General features: G+C 38.7%; 1 protein-coding gene across 8 annotated transcripts in view; it reads right to left on the bottom strand.

The window, feature by feature from the left end:
• Positions 1-21,481, bottom strand: part of szt2 (SZT2 subunit of KICSTOR complex) — a 186,204-nt gene that overhangs the window by 27,371 nt on the left and 137,352 nt on the right. For 6 of the 8 annotated variants that reach the window (XM_053430322.1, XM_053430326.1, XM_053430325.1 and 3 more), the window contains 11 exons: positions 18,371-18,531; positions 17,518-17,615; positions 16,328-16,460; positions 15,282-15,412; positions 8,713-8,834; positions 7,620-7,805; positions 3,921-4,179; positions 3,721-3,800; positions 2,506-2,631; positions 1,688-1,890; positions 1,084-1,180 (listed from right to left, as the gene is read on the bottom strand). In XM_053430322.1, the coding sequence (XP_053286297.1) occupies positions 1,084-1,180; positions 1,688-1,890; positions 2,506-2,631; positions 3,721-3,800; positions 3,921-4,179; positions 7,620-7,805; positions 8,713-8,834; positions 15,282-15,412; positions 16,328-16,460; positions 17,518-17,615; positions 18,371-18,531 (1,596 nt within the window). The remainder of the gene's footprint in view (positions 1-1,083; positions 1,181-1,687; positions 1,891-2,505; positions 2,632-3,720; positions 3,801-3,920; positions 4,180-7,619; positions 7,806-8,712; positions 8,835-15,281; positions 15,413-16,327; positions 16,461-17,517; positions 17,616-18,370; positions 18,532-21,481) is intronic. The other 2 variants (XM_053430323.1, XM_053430330.1) reach the window with 1 other exon arrangement.

Below are 21,481 nucleotides of genomic sequence, written 5' to 3'. Positions count from 1 at the left end.
TTTTCTTCCCTATTATAGTAAAAATCTGGCAGTCGTAAGATGATACTGAGTGTATCTGCCTGAGATCTACAGAGCTCTCTACATACAGGCTTACTAGTGGTTTATAGAGTTCCTAGAGTGGAATGGGAATCAGCTGTTGAGGACCTATGCCCTGCTCTCATGCAGGCAAAACATTGGACCTCATTCACCAATATATTCTTAAGACTTTCTTAAATGTGTTTGCTAGATGGCTCCTTAGAAAACTCTACTTCAGATTTATGAATTTTTCTTAAACTGCATAATTGTTCACACCTGTGTTTTTATATTGATGAATGCCATGTCTTCGTAAATTCCTAATTAGCATAGGTATGTAAAACGAAACGATGGGTGACTATTTTGCAAATGAGTGTTCTCGTCTACAGATTGTGGTTGTCATTGAAATCTCAGAGATGCTTAAAGAAATAAATACAAATTGGCTAAATCTGAAAAAATGGTTAAGGTTAAATAAGGCCCATTGAGAGCAAAGGGGGCAAAGGCAGAGGAGAGGCTGCAAGTGTGACTATAAATTACAACAAAACCTTATTTCCTTCTCTCCTCATCTTACTCCATGGTTTCTTCAAGTACAGATAAAAGAACCAATCTTAAAAAGTCTCAATATTTTTTACATATTCATAAAAGGTTCCAATTCAGAGCCAGATTTTGGAGAGCATCCTTAGTTATGAGTTATTAAAGTCATCTGCGTGCTAAGTACAACAAACTTGTAAATCAAGCCACTTTTCACTAATGTTAGCAACTATGAAAAGGTTACCATATATATATATATATTTGTGTGTTAAATATTATTTTATATTTTGTGTTAGATAATTCTTCTGCAGACTGGGTAGAGGCTGTTTTTTGATGAAACATGACCTCGTGCATAGCTTCTTCATGAAAATAAGTTAAAAAAAACATTTTGAGGAATGAGCCCCAACTGTCTTTAGGGAACAACTGAAAACATGGACTAAGATTGAATAATGCATTTAAAAAATATTTGGGGCAGAGCCAGATCCCACAAAGTGTGTGCTGGCAGAATAGAATTTCTGCATCTCTGAGGAGAACACTAACCTTAGGGCTGTCCTCACTCTTCTGCTTTACATAAGAAAAAGACATCCTCCCTTCCAATGATACCGAGTTCAGCATCGCAGCGCGGGCCCGGGCAATGCTGTGAGAGATGGGGTTGGGGTGGAATTGAGATCAAGTCAGTTAGAGTCTGGTCAAACCAGATAGGCCTGGGCCCCAAGGGCTGATGGTATAATAACAGCACATTAGCCAACCCCTAAAATACATTTCAGGGTGACTTGGTCTGAGCCTAGATAGTGACAGGCACGCATGACAGACATATGCCCTCATATATTCTGCTTACATCAGCTATGGGCAGATGTGCTAGGAGGTAAAAGATCAGAAGAGGATCAAAACAAACATGATAACTCATCGATGAATGCTGCTCCCAATGGAAGATGAGAGGCGACTAAGAGAGGCAGAGATAGATGGATCATTTGTTTCACACAAACAATTGTGCAGATGCATTAAAAAAAAACACTGTTATGTTCCGCTACACATACAATGCCCTACATTTACTAAAGGAAAGGTTAGAAAGTTCATATTTTTCCCAAAGCAAAACGAAAGTTTAGGCTGTTACTTGAATATTAGTATTTAGAAATGCACAGACCTGCGAGCTGGGGACTGAGGCCGGACTTGGACCAAAATAAAGCCCATGCTCTGCAAGTACTGGACATACTGCTGGAGGAAGGTGCTGCAAATGTCGAGCAGCCAGGGCTCTTCCTTGAATCGGCTTGGCAGCATGTCAGCTGAGTCGGTGCTATAGCTGCGGTCCCGACCTGATGCTGTGGAGTCACTGGAGCGATGTCGTTTCTGGGACACATTTCACAATATTATTAACATTTACAGAACAATATACATCACCTTAACATACAAGGAAGAGTCTAGCCACTCAGATTTTTGAATAAAAGCATGATGCCATGACCATTGGAGTGTTTTTTCCAGGTTGGGCCTAGTGTTCCAGATAAAGAGTAATTTATTAGTATAGAGTGCACCCCACTGGTTCTATGGTGAAACGATGGGGGAAGGGGAAGCTCCCTAGGCTCCATGCTCCAGCTTCTTGTTTATATTTCCCTTAACTATCCAACACTCCACTCAATATTCTATCATTCGTCCATACATAACATCTGTAGCAGACTGACTGCTACGTTTTTGAATATGTTTATATTTATATTTTTCAATCATAAATAACTGAATGTAGACTTTGCTTTAACTACTTGGAATACCTCCCGTTAATTGTCATGGTTTTTGAGCTGGTCATGACAGGATACAAAAGTGACAATGCCTGTTACCTATGAGGACACGTTTTTAAATTATATTTTTATGCATAAAGCCATCGAAGTATTTGTTCATGAACTGAATTGATTCATAAAATCTGTCACACAACCTAAACTTCCTAACACGTTTCTATTCAGACAGCAGAGATACCTTCACCGGGGGCTGCACAATCTGTTCTTCTTGAATCTGCTTGCGGAAGATAGGGTCAAAGAGGAGAGGGGTTGCACAGTAGTGGACCAGCCTTGATGACTGCTTCAGGGTCTCCAAATCTGCCCCCTGTTGACACAAAGGTTATTGTCACTATGGGATAAGATGATAATACTGCAGAGTTAAAATCCATCTGACTATGGTGCAATCATATCACATTTAATCAATAATATAATTCATGATTTCAACACAGGCACTCCTGTACATACAAGTAACACTCACCAAGGCATTTATTTAGTGCTGTAATGGCAGCTCCTGCTGAAATGGGCCCTTCTCCATTTAATAATTCTGTAGCGTCTGGATGGCAGTAATGTGAAATGGTGATTGAGGAGGTGGTCTGTGTTATTTGCTATGGTGAGTGCAAAACGTGTAATTTGTGATTTTTGTTGGAGAACAAACTTACTCTGGCTTACCCTTCATAATCACATTGGTGTGCTGTCAGTATGTACAGATCTTCAGAGCTTAATAATGGATTCAAATACATTGTAGAGTTTAGCTCTGAAATTAACCCCTTTAAAAGCAGTAGTCTTAAAACAGTTGACATTGTATTTAGCTTGAAACCTGCCTGAATCCTCATTCAAATTATACATTGTGTGAAAGTATACACAAAGCCTTGGGGATCTGTATTAATTATAACAGACCGAGATGTTTGAAAAGTAAAATCCAGAGTTACTAAAGGAGACTATATGTTTATGGCTATAATTTAAAAGGTTCAGGAAGGGCAACAATTAAGACATCATATTTTAGCCATGTAAGTATTGCTGCCATGTTGTCTTTTTTTTTTTATATTTTCAAACGTGCAAACACTGAAGTTACAGTAGTTAATTTGTTCCTTTCCCAAAGTAGGAACATTCTAAATAATTCCTGTTGCGGAGTCCTCAGTATCCCTCTTCTGATCTGTTACAGAGCAGCTGCCTCCAGCTTTCCTCTAGGGTCATGATACATTGGAGTGAAACAACCATTCAGATTGAGGTTGCTTGCCTTGGCTAAGACTTAATCTAAATCTGTTGACACTATATTTATAAAAAAGGGGAATATTCAGTGTATATGAGTGAATGAATAGCTTACCATACATTCTACGTTCCTTTGCTGTATGAATATATCCTTTAACTGATACAATACTGTATTTAAGTCACAAACATTTCATAAATGACTTACTGAAATGGGCATGTTGGACTGTGCTGACCTCTGTTGCCAAGTCACAAAGAGGTTCTCTATCTTCATCTGTTTCTCCAGTTCTGTCAACACAAATTCAAAGTCATCCCCACTCCTATTTAGTGTGGAGTTTGATGGAATCATGATAAAAATATGTCATCATCAGTAGTATTAAAAGTAGGTGTAATAATAGCTGTATCAACCCCTCCTCTCAGCAGCTTTGATCTCCAAGAGCTGGCCGCCATGTCTGGTCACCACATCCCCCTCTGTCAAGGGGCGAATGGTGCATATGTCCCTCAGAGCTTCGTCAAAGGGGAGCAGCTCAGAGGGGAAGTGGAGTGGAGCAAGACTTCGGCCGGCGCTACCCAGCCTGCCCTGCTCTTTACTAGGCAAAGGAGGAACTGCACTCCGTAGCAATGCATCAGGTTCCACAGAGGGGCTGAGGAAACAGTCGGAATCCTGCTAAAGACGCAATGAAAGCAAAACATGTATAGAAAAGAAGTGAAAGGACATCCACCAAATAGCTTGCTATACAATGATATACAAAGAGAGGAGAATGGGTAGATAAGAAGCTAGAAATGTGTGCTCAACTTTTGATATAAAGTATATCATGCAAAATAAAGTAAGGAAACTGTGTTCACCTTCCCTGGTTTATTTATGACTGTTCATGTGTGTGGCCTTTATATAAGTTGGAATGATTTACTTAACTGCTGTTAATTTTCCAAACATGACATGTCGGCTGAGTTCTATTAAGCAATCGATACAATCTTCAGACATAAGTTGACATCTTTTCTAATTTAAAGCTTTATAATTCTGGTCAGTATAAAGCATTGTAACAACCAAATGAAAGGACAAATTGCCAAACAGGAACTGATTCTGTGAACATTGTTTCCATAACGGAGGTCTGCACTCGTTGGAAGCCTGTCTTTCTGCGTCTGTCAGTATGACATGGTGAAATTAAAGTAAACAATTGTCGAAGTGATCTGGCAACTATTTGAACTGCGATTTGAACCAGTTACCGACAACCGCTATAGTTTATCTGAAGATGTATGGTCATCTCACTCTCACATTACCCTGCCCCACTGACTGCTACAGACTGCTGATCGTCTGTTAATTCAATTTTTTTTTAATAGCTGGTATCGTGTTTCCAAATTGCACCAAACTCGGGAATGTACTTTCTTGGACAATTAAAAGCAGACATGCCATGTGTGAAACCAATTTGTGAGATATGCGTTCCAAATACAGACAGAGAGATATTTGTGGAATTATTAGGTACATTGATGTAGATAGTTTGTGGAGGAGTCCCAGAGGGTATTTTATGAGGTATGCACTTTTAAGGTCAATATCAGCTTTTTTTTTAAATTATGGTTATTATTAGTCCATTTTTTAGTACATCAGTGGATATATCTTTAGAACCCTATTTATATCCCTATTTTCTAAAACAGAAGAATAACATATTGATTTGTGTCAAGCTCTTTGTGGAGGCTCTAAAAATATCTAAAATAAAACATACTCTTTTAACATAAATCAACTAAAAGGACATAGGCTTTCAGATATATCTTTTTTAGAATAACAGAAGATATTTTTTTGTAGTGTGTTGCTGATATGTGTCAAGTATGCATGGCATGGCTCTGAACATATCTGAAATAGAATGGTACTCAGTAGAGCGCATGCCTCCACTAAGGCCCAACAGTCCCCTTAAATTCTGACAAGATGCACCAAATTTCACAAATTCATAAATAGCAGTTTCTTGATTGTGCCAGATTTTTTATATTAGTTATTTCCTTGAATTGTAAGTTGTTTACTATTTGAGAGTGCTCCAACTTGGTGACTATGTCCATGTAAGTTTAGTCACACAGCTAAAGTCAAGACATCTTTTGAACAGCTAGTCCCATGTCTGTGTGTGCACTACTAACCACCACTAACCAGAGGATCTGCAGTTTAACCCCAGTCTTCCCCATTCTGTGTGCCAAAGTGTCCTTCGGCCAGATACTGAAACCCAAATTGCCAGCAGTGTGTGAGTGATGTGTGATAGAAAAGTACTGCAAAAAGATTGCCTTTATGAATATGTGTGTGAACTGGAGAATAGCAAAACTGTAACGTAAAGGACTTAGAGTGGTCATAAACACTAGAAAAGCGCTATATAAATACAAACCATTAAGTGAAGTAGTGAAGAGGTTTAGATTTTTCTCATTATATTACACATTGTAAATTCACTGCACTATACATAATTGTTGATTAGTATTATTACTAGATACATGATAATTGTTCATGTGCCCTGCTTGCTGTTGAGTAGAACTTTGGGGCAAGTTTGTTCAGTGGAGCAGCTCAGGGCCCAGCTGCCCCAATGTGGCAGGGCTGGCCTTGCCTCGCCCACAGGCTTGAGGGTCAAACTGTGCACTGGTGCTCCCTCTGCTTCTCATCAGGACCATGACAGATGAAGCTCTGTTTAGGCACATTTTCTGCTGCTCTGAATCCGCCTTCTGTCTACACTCATTAGTAGTGGAGCGAAGTTTGGTTCTTTATATTCTTTTAATTGGCCATAGGGGGCAGGCTAAAGAACATTTGGTGTCTTTCTTTGCTGTAAAATGCTGCTCAAATAAATCCTAAATTCTGCCTGTCCCACACAACAATGTAGGAAATAACTGTTGGGGCTTGAAAAAATAGGGTGACACAAGTTACATTTAATGGTAATTGGTCTGTATTTATATAGAGCTTTTCTAGTCTTGATGACCACTCACAGTACAGAAAATGGCTACTGAGTAGAAACCTCTCATCACAAGGCAATTGTTCTAGGTACTGCCCTTTGGGGCAGAACATAATTTCTACTACATATGGAAATGCTCTCTAGCTTCTCACAAATGGAAGTGGAAATGAGAATCAATTGACTCATAATGTAAGTCTTTCTCCATCACTGTCATCTTACTAATAATAGAAGCAATACATGAGACACAATTACTTGAGTATATATACACTAAGAGTATAAAGTATATGTTAGTGTTTACAGCTTGCTTCATCATCTCTAAGTGGCCAAAATAGTCATAAAAGCAGGTTTAACTAAAGTTGTAAAACAATTTTGTGTCAATGTTTGTGGAGTTTGCATGTTCTTGGTTTTCTTTGGAAAGACCGATTTCCACACAGAGTCCAAAGACCTGGATATTGGGTTGGAGTGAACTGGAGAATCTAGATTCACTGTTAGTGTGAATTTGCATGTGAATGGTTGTTTGTCTCAAAATTTCACCCCCTGTGATATGCTGATGAGCTGTCTAGGGTATACATCTCTCACCCTCGCAACCATCAAAGGATAAGCAGTATGGCTGGATCAATCAGTGATTGTAGGCAGCAAATTCAGTTTTTTTATATATTCAAGCAAAACAGAAATTAACAGCAAGTGTCCTTGAAAAGCTGGCTCTAAATAAGAAGCAGAGTCAAGACAAACAAACATACACCTAACATTAAAATATAATGTATCAATCTATTTATCTATAAATTCTCTGTATTTATATAGTGCTTTTCCAGTCTCGATGATCACTGAAAGGGCTTTACAGTTCAGTTTTACCATACACACATTCATCAATGTGCAGCACATTGTCTATCTCACGTCAGTCACACACAGCAGTCCAGGACAAATCAGGGTTATAAATATTAACATTTTTATGTAGGCTACCTTGAGATAATGCATGTAGTGATTTGGTGCTACACAAATCAATTTGAATTGAATCAGTTAATTGGCTAAACTTGGTTGGTGGTGGTTCCCTGCTGTGGATTAATTGTAAATTAAATCATACTACTTGTTGTAAGAACTGTAATTAGAGTGTTTTTCAAGAGCTTTTCTTTCCATTTTTCATTCCATTCTGCTGTTGATTTCGATATTGCTCCATTTTAGGAAGGATTTTTTTTACCTGCTTGGATTCCATTTCATGCACGGGTGCATCAGAAAAGCAGTAGTGATGGAATAAGCCCATCTTCTGGTTAAGCAGGCAATGGACAACATGACCCCTGGCATTCTGCCATTTAACAAGGCGGACCAACTCTCGGTTCATGGAGGCACCCAGATCCACAGACCAGTTATAGCTGTGCAGAGTCACCTAAGAAATTATGGTAAAATATCCAAATCAGAAAATCATTGCAGGTAAATTTCTGAGATACAAGCTCTTAAACAATCAGTTAGGACAGTGGAACAAAGTAATTGAAAATTGTAATAATAATCCAGTAAATAAAAAAAGATGTACATAAACAAATATGCAAGAAGAAATTAGAATCACTGACTCCTGGTTTTCTGCCTCTGAAGAAAATATATGCCAATAATTGCTTATTTTTAAAATGTATAGTGTTGAATAAAATTATGGCCAGAATAGTACTTTTGCAGAACATGAGCTCCCTGTGCAGTTGACCTTTCACTGTTTTTATATAAAATGTCACCACTTCATCATTCTATTTTGCTAGACATAGAGTATGCATTTAATGTCATAAGTAGTGTATCAATTGATGAGTTTTGGCCCAAAATTTTAACACTTTTGTTTTTGCCCCCATTTTGAATTGACGTAAAAGATGCAAGATTTCCTCTATGCAAACGGAAAAGCTTATTTCTCTCAAATTTTTTCAAGTCTGTTTTTTCCTTCCAGGAATTGTGTACAGATCCTTGCAACATGGGCATTATCATGTAGCAAAATGAGGCTATGGCGGTGGACGAATTACATGATGACGGGCATCAAAATTACGAAATACTGCGAAATACTAAATAATAAATATATAAGGCAGTAATTCTAGTATTTGCACATTTCTATTTGCTCATATTTCTATTCACTTACTGTGTATTCAGTATTGTTACTATTTTAGTAGTAGTGCATGTAGCTCTTGCAGAAAATTATTAAAGTGATATTACAGAACAATGTGAAAAAGAACAGATCACGCAAACATGAAATGTTTTGAACTTGTCTCATTCAGAGCTTGGACTAATGGATATTCACAAAAGGGTTCCATATACCAAGTCACCTTTTTATCCAGGATGCTGATGAAAAGGAGCCTTTGGCGGGGAGCCAGTTCTGCCCCTGTCTGGCTTGGACTGAATAAATCACTCTGCTCCGCAGCCTCGAAGCGCTGGAAGCCCTTATGAGCTGTGCAGAAGAGAGAGATACAGCAAACAAGGAAAATTTAAAGCTACACAGCACACTGTGGCAAGTCTTTAACACAGGCTCCCTACTTTTTGTCAAGGCAATCCTTCATCCGATCCTCCCCAAGTTGTAACAGAAACATACGATTACTTTGAGATTAACCTTTTACATGTAATTAATTTACACCAGTTTACTGTATAACTGCTCAGTGGGTCTATGAGAGCCTTAAGGCCAAATGCACTGAAGTACATAAGCATTCTCTGAGATGTTTCAAAGGTTCGGTTGAGAACAATTGTGGAGAGAAGAACATGGATAATGAATATTCTTTGCATTGTGGTTATTCAGATTACAGCATATTGTTAGGATCTTAAATTTGAGCTATTGTGGGTCTGACTGAACTCTTAACGAATAAAGACAGGAGGGGGGGCATGAACAGTTTGGGCCAGATAAATTCATACAAATGATTAATAATAAGCTTTTCCTTCCCATTATTTAATCTTGAAATTACAATGTATGTACGTCACTTTTTTCCCCGTTGTTTTGGTTAAGTTGTTTTGAATGTCTGTACCAATAAAACATTTCAGCCGATATAGTAGGAACACAATAATCTTTTCTCCAATTGTCAACACCACTGGGCCACATGGCATCAGCTGTGTCAAGGCTGTCATGAAGAGAACATTTCGCTTAGCATACAGACGCAGGCTGTTTGATGCGTTCTGATGCGACTCAAGACTTCCCCAGGGCTGCTAGAGTTCTGGGGTAGTGTATTGGATGCCCATTGTTTTGCTGATTGATACCTTTCATTGCTTCCTAAATAGATACTTGATTGAACCAAACCGAGTTTGGCTCTTCTCATATTAAGGATAAACGACCACGCAACGACAATATATCTAGGTGTTGGAGACATGTTCTTAGCAGGAAGAGAAGAATAAATATTGAGCAATTCATTATCAGAGACTGATCAGTACTTCACCTTCCAAAGAATTTAAGGTCTGATATAACTCTTAACACTTAATAAAAAAAGCTGCCACTTTAAGATTATGTATTTATGTACTGGAATAAGACTAAAACTGCAATATAACTTATAAAGTTTTGCCTGTAATCCTCACAATGTTAAAGTATTTTATCTTTAAAATCTCTTCAAAAGAAAGTCACTGGGCTCTCTTTACCTCCAGATGCGGAGCACAAATTGCAGCTCTGTACCACCTCATGTGTCCCCTGGTTGGCCCACAAATATGACAAGACGCACTGCAGGCTATTTAAGGGAATCAGGAAATGATTGACATTTCTCTTCGGATCTGCCATAAACAAAACTGTGCACCTGAAGTTCACTAAAAGATAGTTTGAGATTCCACAGCACTACAACAAAAAGGTTCCATGCACAGATGAAACTGAGGTTGAACAATTTATAAAGAATACACAGAAAAATTTGTGTCTTAATTATAATTGCCAGAGTGGTTTTCACCAGTTGAAAACCACTCTGGATAACAATGCACCTAAATATACAATTCCAGACATTAACCCAACAGAGAAGCTGTTGAATAAGTTGTCCACATGGAATCTGTCTGAGATGAAGCAGCTGTGTTAGAAGAAGTGTTCAAAACTCATCCTAAATATTCATCAGGTTTTATTTGCAGCTACTGGAAAAGATAATCGCATTAATGGTTGTGTTAAATTATCCCTTCTTGCTACTGTTCATAGCAGTTGTGACATGTTGAGTCGACGAAGAAGACACACTCAAATGAGAGATATATAAAAACTAGAAGGACGGACTCAATTTAAATTATTGAAATAACAGGTATATATTTTTAACTAGGTGATTAAAATGTCTGAAACAAATGTGACATGGACAGCAGAACTTTTAACCACAAAAGAATGATCACATTGTAAATGCAACAACATCAGTCAATTACGATTCTACAATGACATTTTAGAGCGCTCTCTCTGGCAGACACCAGCTTGTAGACAGCAATAAAAACAGTTGATAAAATCTGCTGCAGCGACATTGGTAATTTTTAAGCTTAAGTAAGTTGAATGAAACTTGACTATCTGGAATGAAATGTTTGGATATATGGAATTAATGTTCAAATATATGGACCATAACTTGAATATATTGATTGAAATTTTTGTATATATGGAATGAAATCTGACGTCATCAGGGTAATGGCACTATCTAGTTTTCCTGATGTGTAGTTCTGTAGTGATGTTGCGGAAAAAATATATTTTCTAAAGGTAAGGGAAGATTTAACCGACAAATCAGTAGTGTTGATATCCAGGGTCTGACATAAAGTTTGAAATTATATAATGTCACGTTGGCTGGGATAATGTTTTTACAATAGACATCTGCATAACAGGGGAAAACAAGCAATCACCATGAGTGTCAGGGACAGGGTAACAAACTCAATTAAGTTTATATTAATTGAATCGGGATTAGGTTGGGGTCAGAAGGAAATATGCAATCCGAGCCACACTTAATCTTGTAGCATCACGCAAACAGAATATTACACATCAAAAAACAAGATGGCACCAGTGCTTTGATGACATCAGATTACATTTAATATATTTAAACTTTCATTGAATGTAATTGAACTCTCATTCCACATATTCAATAGCCAATAATTTCCTAAATTGCATGCCATTTATAAATGTATACATACATTAAACATAATACAGTGGAAATCACTTACAGTGATCACATTTGTACTGGGCCAAAATGATCACTATAAGGGGTTTATTACTGATATGGAAAATTCCACTGACCAGTGTCTAGGGTAGTGGAAATCCCCTGACCGGGGTGTCTCACTGCTGTGATACTACAGTGCCTTGCATAAGTATTCACCCCCTTTGGACTTTTCTACATTTTGTCATGGTATAACCACAGATTAAAATTTATTTCATCGTGAGTTTATGTAATGGACCAACACAAAATAGTGCATCATTTGGAAGTGGGGGGAAATATTACATGGATTTCACAATTATTTACAAATAAAAATCTGAAAAGTGTTGAGTGCATATGTATTCACCCCCTTTACTGTGAAACCCCTAACAAAGATCTGGTGCGACCAATTGCATTCACAAGTCACATTTGCAAGTCACATAATTAGTAAATAGGGTCCACCTGTCTGCAATTTAATCTCAGTATAATAAATACATCTGTTCTGTGACGGACTCAGAGTTTGTTGGAGATCATTACTGAACAAACAGCATCATGAAGACCAAGGAGCTCACCAAACAGGTCAGGGATAAAGTTGTGGAGAAATATGAAGCAGGGTTAGGTTATAAAAAAATATCCAGAGCTTTGAACATCTCTCTGAGCACCATAAGATCCATCATAAGAAAATGGAAAGAATATGGCACAACCGCAAACCTACCAAGAGGAGGCCGTCCACCCAAACTGAAGAGTCGGACAAGGAGAAAATTAATCAGAGAAGCAACCAGGAGGCCCATGGTTACTCTGGAGGAGTTGCAGAGATCCACAGCTGAGGTGGGAGAATCTGTCCACAGGACAACTATTAGTCGTCTACTCCACAAATCTGGCCTTTATGGAAGAGTGGCAAGAAGAAAGCCATTGTTGAAAGGGATCCATAAAAAATCCCGTTTGGAGTTTGCCAGAAGCCATGTGGGAGACACAGCAAACATGTTGAAGAAGGTGATCTGGTCAGATGAGACCAAAATTGAACTTTTTGGCCTCAATGCAAAACGCTATGTGTGGCGAAATCCCAACACTGCCCATCACCCTGAGCACACCATCCCAACAGTGAAACATGGTGGTGGTAGCATCATGCTGTGGGGATGCTTCTCTTCAGCAGGTACAGGGAAACTGGTCAGAATAGAGGGAAAGATGGATGGAGCCAAATACAGGGAAATCCTTGAAGAAAATCTGATGCAGTCTGCAAAAGACTTGAGACTGGGGCGGAGGTTCATCTTCCAGCAGGACAATGACCCTAAACATACAGCCAGAGCTACAAAGGAATGGTTTGGATTAAAGAATGTTAATGTCTTAAAATGGCCCAGTCAAAGCCCAGACCTCAATCCAATAGAGAATCTATGGCAAGACTTGAAGATTGCGGTTCACAGACGGTCTCCATCCAATCTGACTGAGCTTCATTTTTTTTGCCAAGAACAATGGACAAACCTTTCCATCTCTAGATGTGCAAAGCTGGTAGAGACATACCCCAAAAGACTTGCAGCTGTAATTGCAGCGAAAGGGGGTTCTACCAAGTATTGACACAGGGGGGTGAATACTTATGCACCCAACAGATGTCAACTTTTTTGTTCTCATTATTGTTTGTGTCACAATAAAATTTATTTTGCACCTCCAAAGTACTATGCATGTTTTGTTGATCAAACGGGAAAAAGTTTATTTAAGTCTATTTGAATTCCAGTTAGTAACAGTACATAATGGGAAAAAGTCCAAGGGGGGTGAATACTTATGCAAGGCACTGTATCTACCTGACAGGATTGAACCCTTATTTGGCGGTGTCTCACTGATATGACCGTGATAAACAGGGTATAGGTCCTTGTTTTTTGTGATGTTTTCTTCCAACTGGTTCAGCGGACGGACAGATAGACACAGATGAGGATCTCATGTCTCGCATGTCTTCTTTTTTTCATATTATGTGTTATGGAAAGCCTTTAAGTTCTGGCTTTTGTGAACTTGCGGCCAGTTGTTCCATTTGGAGCACCCGTGCTTGCTGTATAAACTCTGCAGAGCTCAAAAGCAAGACTCAAAAGCAACTCCGATCTGAGAATTTCATTATTTCAAATCTCAAAATGAATTTCCATCACATTACTCTAACCCCATAGCATAGCTTCTGTATGATAGTGCCAGAGCTTGAGGGAAAAGCTAAATTGTGCACTTGCGTATATGCACACACACACACACACACACACACACACACACACACACACACACACACACACACACACACACACACACACACACACACACACACACACACACTTTTCTTAATGAGGCAAACCTTTTTTTATAGCTGCACATTCATTCCTCATCATATCCTGCTTGTCCTCTTCCTGTCTTTCTCTCTCGCTGACACAAACAAACACACCGACACCCGTACTCAAACACGGTCATCGGACACGTGTAAACTCAGACTGGGAGAAAACTTTGTACACTTAGACTCTAAGACTTGGTTGGCAGTGCGCAACGCAAATGATAGACACAGAGAGGAGCAGTAAATTACTGACAGAGCTGGTAAAGACTGTAAAAAAAAACGTCTACGGCCCGGCGCTCTTCCGTACAGGTGGCTAATCTAGAGTTTTAGACCCCTGGCCTCGATAAACTAATCATAGATAAATCCTCCAAAAAAAAGTCTGGGAGGAAAATAGAGAGTTTAATTCTGCGTGGACAGATTAATTTGCTTTCACTGCCAACGATGCTGGTTTACCTGTATGCTTGATATATGGCCAGGAATTAGCTAACAACAAAAAATGAAATGTTATAAGACATTTTGAAAACAAGCACAAAGCATTCGCTGAAAATTCAAAGCTGCAGATGAACAAGAAAAGCATAGTGCTGTGTTTAATTTCTTTCAAAGTAGGCCTAAATATGTATTTTGTTCTCCTCTTCACAAGACTTTTTTTGTTAAAAGCTATTTTTTTTTGTTTGGTTGCATTAATGGCTAGTTTAATCAGACTTTTAAAGTTTGACATTAAAATGTTTTATACTGTCAAAGAAACAAGAGCAACGCTTTAATTACGGTCTACCTCCATATGCAGGAAAAAAAATAAAAAAATTTAATTCAAAAGAAAGAAACAGATCATACATTCAGTATTTCTATAGGGTCAATCCTTGCAGGTGAGAGATCGTCATAATCGATCACCCCATTTTATTTCATATTGTAGTTATGTAGCTATATTTCTCTAGTTAAAGTTTTAGGCCTGAAGTGCCAGAACCCTATTGTATTTGTTTCGGTTTGTTATTATGGTTGGAGGCCTGAAGGGCCAGAAACCTATTGTTTTTACTGTGGGTTGTTATTTCGTATTATTTGTAGCCTGACGCCTCAGCTCAAATTCCCATGAGTTGGAATGAGCTAGACATGAAACTTGGCACAATAACTGGAATGGATGTTCATTAACTTTCTTTGTAACATGAGTTCAATTGGATTCATGGTAGTGCTATAATCAAGCTTTGAAAAATAATTGTTCACAGACCACGCCTTTCACACCATTAGTCCAATTGACTCAAAATTTGAAACACAAATCCAGCCAATCTAAACAAAGTAAATATTTGGCAGAAATCAGTAATTATGAGTCATAATAAAGTATTTAAAAACAAAAAACCTAATTGACTTTAGACAGCCATAATGAATCACAGACTGATAATCAATAATTGCATATATGGCAAAGATTAGTAAACAGTACATAGGATGAGCATCTTGGCAGAAGATGACAGCAGAGAATTTTTAGAGACGCAGGTTTAGCTGTTACCTTGCTCTGTGCTACAATGCCACTGATTGAAGTTGCGGCCAACAAGAATGAAACTCCTTGTGGTATCTGAAGGCTGGCTGAGGTTCTGGATAAGAGGAAATGGTACGAATATGTCTCCAGATGGGGGGTAGCTAAAAAGGTTTAAGAAATGGAGAAAAACATTATTGCAATGTACATATAACACAGATATTACACAATGCTTGTCTGATATACTGAGGACAATGTGAAGTTAATATTTGATAATGATGAGCTGTCAGATGATTACACATTCACAGTGTTAAAAAAGAAGTATCATAAATGTTGTTTGCATATGTTGCAGTTTAGGCTCTGCAGTGTAATGGCTGAGAGCATCTGAGATTTTAATTTGAAGTTGAAAGGTGTTGTCAGTAAGACGATTACAGAGAAAAAGAAGGAAAAAAGCTACTTGGCACTGTTGTACATTGCTGAAAGTGCATGTTACTAATTTACACAAAATTATTGTTCCGTGTTGACATAAATTGTTTTGGGTTGACAGTGAGGAACCAACGTGAACAGCATCACTGTCAGAAATGAAAACAGTGAATTTTACATTTAAATTGGAAGTGATTCAATTTCTGCTAAGGAGTAAAACTGACTGATGTGTCAGTCTGATATGATCCAATATGAAGTGCTTGAGTCCACAAAACACTTTTTCGGTCTCAGGGGTAAACAGTTTAGTTGACTGGTTATCACTCGCGTGGTGTCATCTGGAAGCCCTGACATTCATATTCGACTCGAAACAAGGTCATGTATTGGATTCTGCTCGAACAAAGTTTACACCCTGAGACTCCAGAAGTGTTTGTGGACTCAAACACTTCACCCCCGAATCGGTACAGGTGTGAAAAGACATTGAGTGAATTTTCATTTTTGGATGAACATCCCTGTCGTGATGAAGTCCTGTCCACCTTAGGTCACTTTGCCATGATTCTCAACAATGAATGACGAACATAAATAAAGGAAATGTGTTGATTGCAACCTTGAACATGATTAAAATTATAAATGATTTTATACCCGGCACGAAAACTCACCTTGTCCTTTCAAATACCTTCACAGTCGTATCACTGGCAAGAGTACTGACCAAACTGACAAGCTCTGCCAAGATAGAAGGCAGCAGGAAGTGTGAGGCGATATCAGCCGTGCACTGCTGAATGGAGGGGCAGGCTGTATTAAGGGAAGGAGCAGAGATAACGGGTGAGAGGTACATCAACTAACAAAATATAAAGACTCTACATCAGGAAATGTTATCCATCAGAAATAATTTTTCACTTTTTGGGAAGCTAAATAATATAGGCTCAAATCAGGCTCCAAATAGGGTCACAAGGAATATTGCTTTTAAAGTGTTTAAACATAATTTCAATGTTTTTAGTTGTAAAAAGTCAGGCGAGAATACAACTGCATTAAGGAGCATGTAAATATCTTGACTTGCATGAAATGCAATGCAATATTAGTTAAACATATAAACCTGCATGATCATTTCAAGCTTGTGCATTATTGGAAACATTTATATATCCCCAAAAAGAGTTAAACTTATAGACAACAAAAGAATCAAACAAAGGATATGAGTGGTGAGGTCATTGTGGTTAGGGATTAGGGTATTTGTGCACATATAAATACAAATCAGAACTACTAAGCTGATGATCGCACATGGAGCAAGTGTATTAGATTTGTCTGCGTGTTAGTCTTACAGCAGAAATGAGGTCATTGTGCCGGGCACATGGTTAAGAAGTGTTGTTCTTAGTTTTATAGTTAATCATGGGTGTGGAAAGGTGTTTTTTAGGAATGAAAACTTGAACAAACGTGAGGAGGGTCCTCTGCAACCCAGGTGAGTTGGCTTGAATAGTTTACAGTGCACATTAAACAATTTTCTTCTAAAGCATTTTCAGATACAATTTAACCAACCTGGGTCAGAGAGGAGCCCACCAACTCAACCATATTTGAAAATCAACTACAACTTTTGGACAATAGAACCCCCTTTCCTTTATTAAGACACTTGCATAATGAGTGGAACACCATTGTTCAATCAAATCAGGTGTAAAGACAATGTAAATGCAACTGTAGTCTGACAGGTATTTTTACGAATAGAATATTTTTCTATTCATGCAAATTCTTTATAGGTTTCAAAGGTTACGATAAGTGTTCCAAACTTTTGGATCCCATGTGTCCTTTAAAGGCTCAAAATATGTTTGACCCTAATCTAAGGACATAAAATAACACTAACCAAGTTTCGCCATGAAAGTTATCCATGCTTGGCATATATCCTGGTAGACAGGGTGAAGGGTGCCTAGATCGCCCTCCTCCAAATGAGACACCTGCCGCCTACAGTCACAAAACATGCATTAATTATTAAAAGACATGTTATCAATAAAGGACGGTTAAGAACTTCACATACACTTATCATCTGGTCTTAAAGCTGTTTCTGCTGTGGTTTAACATATTGTTGATTAGCTGTCAATGGTGGTGTCTTGGCAGTCTATGTATATAAAAGGGTCTCCACTGTATATAGGCAATTCTTCTGGTTATTTTTATAACTGAAATACAAATGATCATTTATTGATTGATTGATTATTTATTTAAGCCTCGGAAAACACATTGAGGAATAAGACCCTCATTTAAAATGGTTCAGGAAGCGTGGGGTTAAATTTCTAAAGATTACCTCAACAAATAAACAGCTAGAATGCCAAAGGTCTGCAATGCTGTAAGTGTTGCAAATGGAGCATTCTTTGAAGAAAGCAAAGTTTGAAGAACAAAATTAATATTTCAAATAAAAATTATTATTATTATTACTATTCATTTTGCAACTCATTTGATAAATAAAAGTGTGAGTTTTCATGGAAAACACGAAATTGTCTGGGTGATCGCAAAATTTTTAACGGTAGTGTATATATATAAAAAAAATAGGCCTACAATTCTGATCCTGTGTCAAAAGACATGTAGAATATGAGGATTCTCATATCCCATGACCACTTTTGATTGGATAATAATAATTAACAAATAACAATAAACAAACAAACAACAAACAAACATGACCGAGATGAAGACATTGATACTGTGTTATATTACTGACACATCACCTCTGGGTGTGCTCCTGCTCCATAGCCTTCTCCTGGCTCCACTGCTGCTTTATGGTCTCCGTCTTGTGTCTACGCCGAGCGGCTCGGCCTTCTTCTCCCTTTTCTTGTACTATGTCATCAGTTGTCTTTGGGCTCCCGAGCTCCAATGAGTCTGGCTTACTCTACAAGGATATAATGTAAAACATTTAGCTCTGTGTATAGTAGGAACATCAGACAAAGCTTGATGCCACATGCTCCTCATCGATCTCCACTGACTACCTATTGCTGCCAGAATCAAATTTAAGTCACTGACATTTGCCTAAAGAGAAACGTCGGGGTCTGCACCCATAAACTTTAACACAATCATATAGGCTTACGCTTCTGGTGCTGCTTTTCCTTTATAAAAGCCAATCATAAAGCAGGTGCTCTTGTTTGTGGTTCACTGATGGTTGAACAAGCTATCAGAACAACTCTCTATCTTCAAGAACCTCTTCAACACACGTCCCTCGCCAACTCCTGTCCTCACAACTAACACCCGAGCATGTCTAACAATAATTTTAACTGATCTCCTACACTTACTGAACAGATAAGTACTTACTTTAATGTACCATTTTCGCCTGCCTCATTAAATATTTATGAGCCTCTCCTCTGATTGTCTAACTGCACTTTGAGTGAAACGCGACCAGGCCTATCACCGGTCTCTTTCTGGCGCATTGATCATCTCTCTGGTAAACACAGCTGAAAGTCATGTTGTTATGTTTGGATACAGCTGTAGAAGACCATCAATATATTCACAGTCGGTTACAACAGGATTTTTCTGAATGGTAAGTCACACTAGGGCTGGGTATTGCCTACAACCTCACGATACGATACGTATCACGATACACGTTGCTTTTGAATAATGACCATGTCCTGCACAAAATTGACTACAACAGTTGTTCTTTATTATTCCATATAACAGCAAAGGCGAAGTCTTGGGGATCGCACCACTCAAAATACTTAAAATTCTGGCCATTAAAAGATCTTAAAAGTAAAATAAAATAATTATCATTCTAATCCCAATAAAAAAAAAAGGCAACGCAGAGAAAGGATCTGTCGCTCACGCATCTCTTCCCAAGATCCCCGGATATGGTGTTTTTAATTTTCCTCGTAAGTGCCAAGTCTGTTGCTTGAACATGAGCGCAGTTGCACATCTGGGCATTCAGACGTGCTATAATGTTCTTCGGACATTACGAGTGTTGCAGCTTTTAGCGGCTTCAGGGCTTTAGCCTCATCTTCAGCCAAGGCCAGGTCCGCTTCAGTTAAGGTCCACTGGTCCTTGGCATTCTTCCACACCTCAGTGGAGAATAAGTAAGAGACAGTGTTTGTCTCGAGTGCACGTTGAGCGGCCAAATTCAGACTGCGAGCAAAGCATTTCACGTTCAATAACTCAGCCAGTTTTTCCGGTGTTTCTTCCTTGCTTGTTTTGAGTTGAGACGTGTGCTGTTTTTGCCTATGCTGCCCCCTTTGGCATTATTGTGCACTGCACCATAGGTGAAGTTTCGTTTTCAAGACGGCCGTCAAAGCATTTGATGCCGTATCGATACAGTAGCATCTGCATCGATGCGTGCATCGGCATGACGACGTCACGATATATCCCCATATCGATTTTTTTAGCACAGCCCTAAGTCACACCCTCCTCACGTTTGTTCAAGTTTTAGCAGGACAGTCGGCAAATGTAAATCCCGATTTGCAGTACGGAGTTTTCACATCTACGCATGTAGAGCATGCGTGAGCAGTGTGGATCAGTTGCATCCTTGAGGAGTTGCTGTAGGTTGAGAGTCTGTGGTGAAATGTGCCTAGCACACCGAAGCGGCATGTCAGAAGAAATAAAGCGTAACCGCTGGTCTTGAATAGCATCGTTGTTAGGAGGAATGTGCACAGACACATTCTCTTCCTTGTACCCCTACACACTGCAGTGATGTTTGTTGTGGTTAGCCTGTGGTAGCTAACAAGCTTCTAGCTCAGCAACATGTCTGCTCGCTGTCGCGTTCGGTGTGGAGGGGAGGAGGGGTCGTGGTGGTGGAGAGTAGGGGCAGTGGGTTCCGAGGATGGAATGGTACCGGCTGAGTGGGACAGAGAGAAGAATGTGATTTCAAGATGACATCATATGGAGAGAGGAGGTACGAAATGCGACATTCCAATAAAATATTTCTTAGTTTGCGGAGAGACTGTTTTCATACTTTGAGGGCCCCTACTGATCCCCTTCAAGTAATTACGGATAGTAAAAGCCAAGAAAAATGTATTTTACACAATATGGGCCCTTTAATAGATACTTACACACACACCCAAATGCTTCTGAAAAATAATTATAGTTTTTTCAAATGTCTGAGTAATAAAAAAAAGGGGTTTTCAAATCAAAACTCACACTACAACAGTAGGTCTATGACAGTGGTCAGTGTTTTCCACACTAATTTGACATTAATCAGTTTAGACTTCTGTGTTGTACCAAGGCATAAAAGAACAAATTCTGATGATAGCCTTTACTGTAGTGATCAATGGGTTAGGGTTGCAGCGCCACTGCATTAAGGTGCATTAGTCTGCAAGTCAACAGATTCTTCTCCTCTGCTCTTTTTTAATCTTTTCCACGTTTCTAGTTGATGAAGTGACCAGCGGGAAGGGGCGACTAGTGAATTATTTGGGGCTAAAGAAAAAACGCCGATGCCTTCTCCTCACTTCCCACTTGTTGAGACCCTCTCAGAAATAGTATTAGGTGCGCAAGCAGAGCCATGTCAAAGATTGTATAATTTTTGGTTTGGTTTGTTTCTTCGTTCCTGTTACATTATTCAGGTTTTCGCTCTCCCCTCAAAACCACACTAACTCTGTATAAAGTGTGGGATGATGATAGCAAAAAGGGTAATTCTCAAGCTTCGGAAGACAAGACACTGTGCCTCAGTTTAAAACTTGGTGGACTAAGCTTGTTAGTATATAGCAGCCATTTCTTGATTATCTTGTTTCTCAGTCTAACTTTGGCTCATGTCCAGCCCAAAAATTGCTAGATGTCTTTTTCAATGTGCCACACCTTAAAAACATCTGATGCCGCATCAAACGTCATTCAATCACCAAGCTAAATGGTCCAAGTTGCCTAGCTTC

This window comes from Pleuronectes platessa, chromosome 9, assembly GCF_947347685.1.
Source record: "Pleuronectes platessa chromosome 9, fPlePla1.1, whole genome shotgun sequence".
NCBI classification, from domain to species: domain Eukaryota; kingdom Metazoa; phylum Chordata; class Actinopteri; order Pleuronectiformes; family Pleuronectidae; genus Pleuronectes; species Pleuronectes platessa.
Note: the sequence above shows the minus strand (reverse complement) of the source record. Positions and strands in the feature narration are given on the sequence as shown.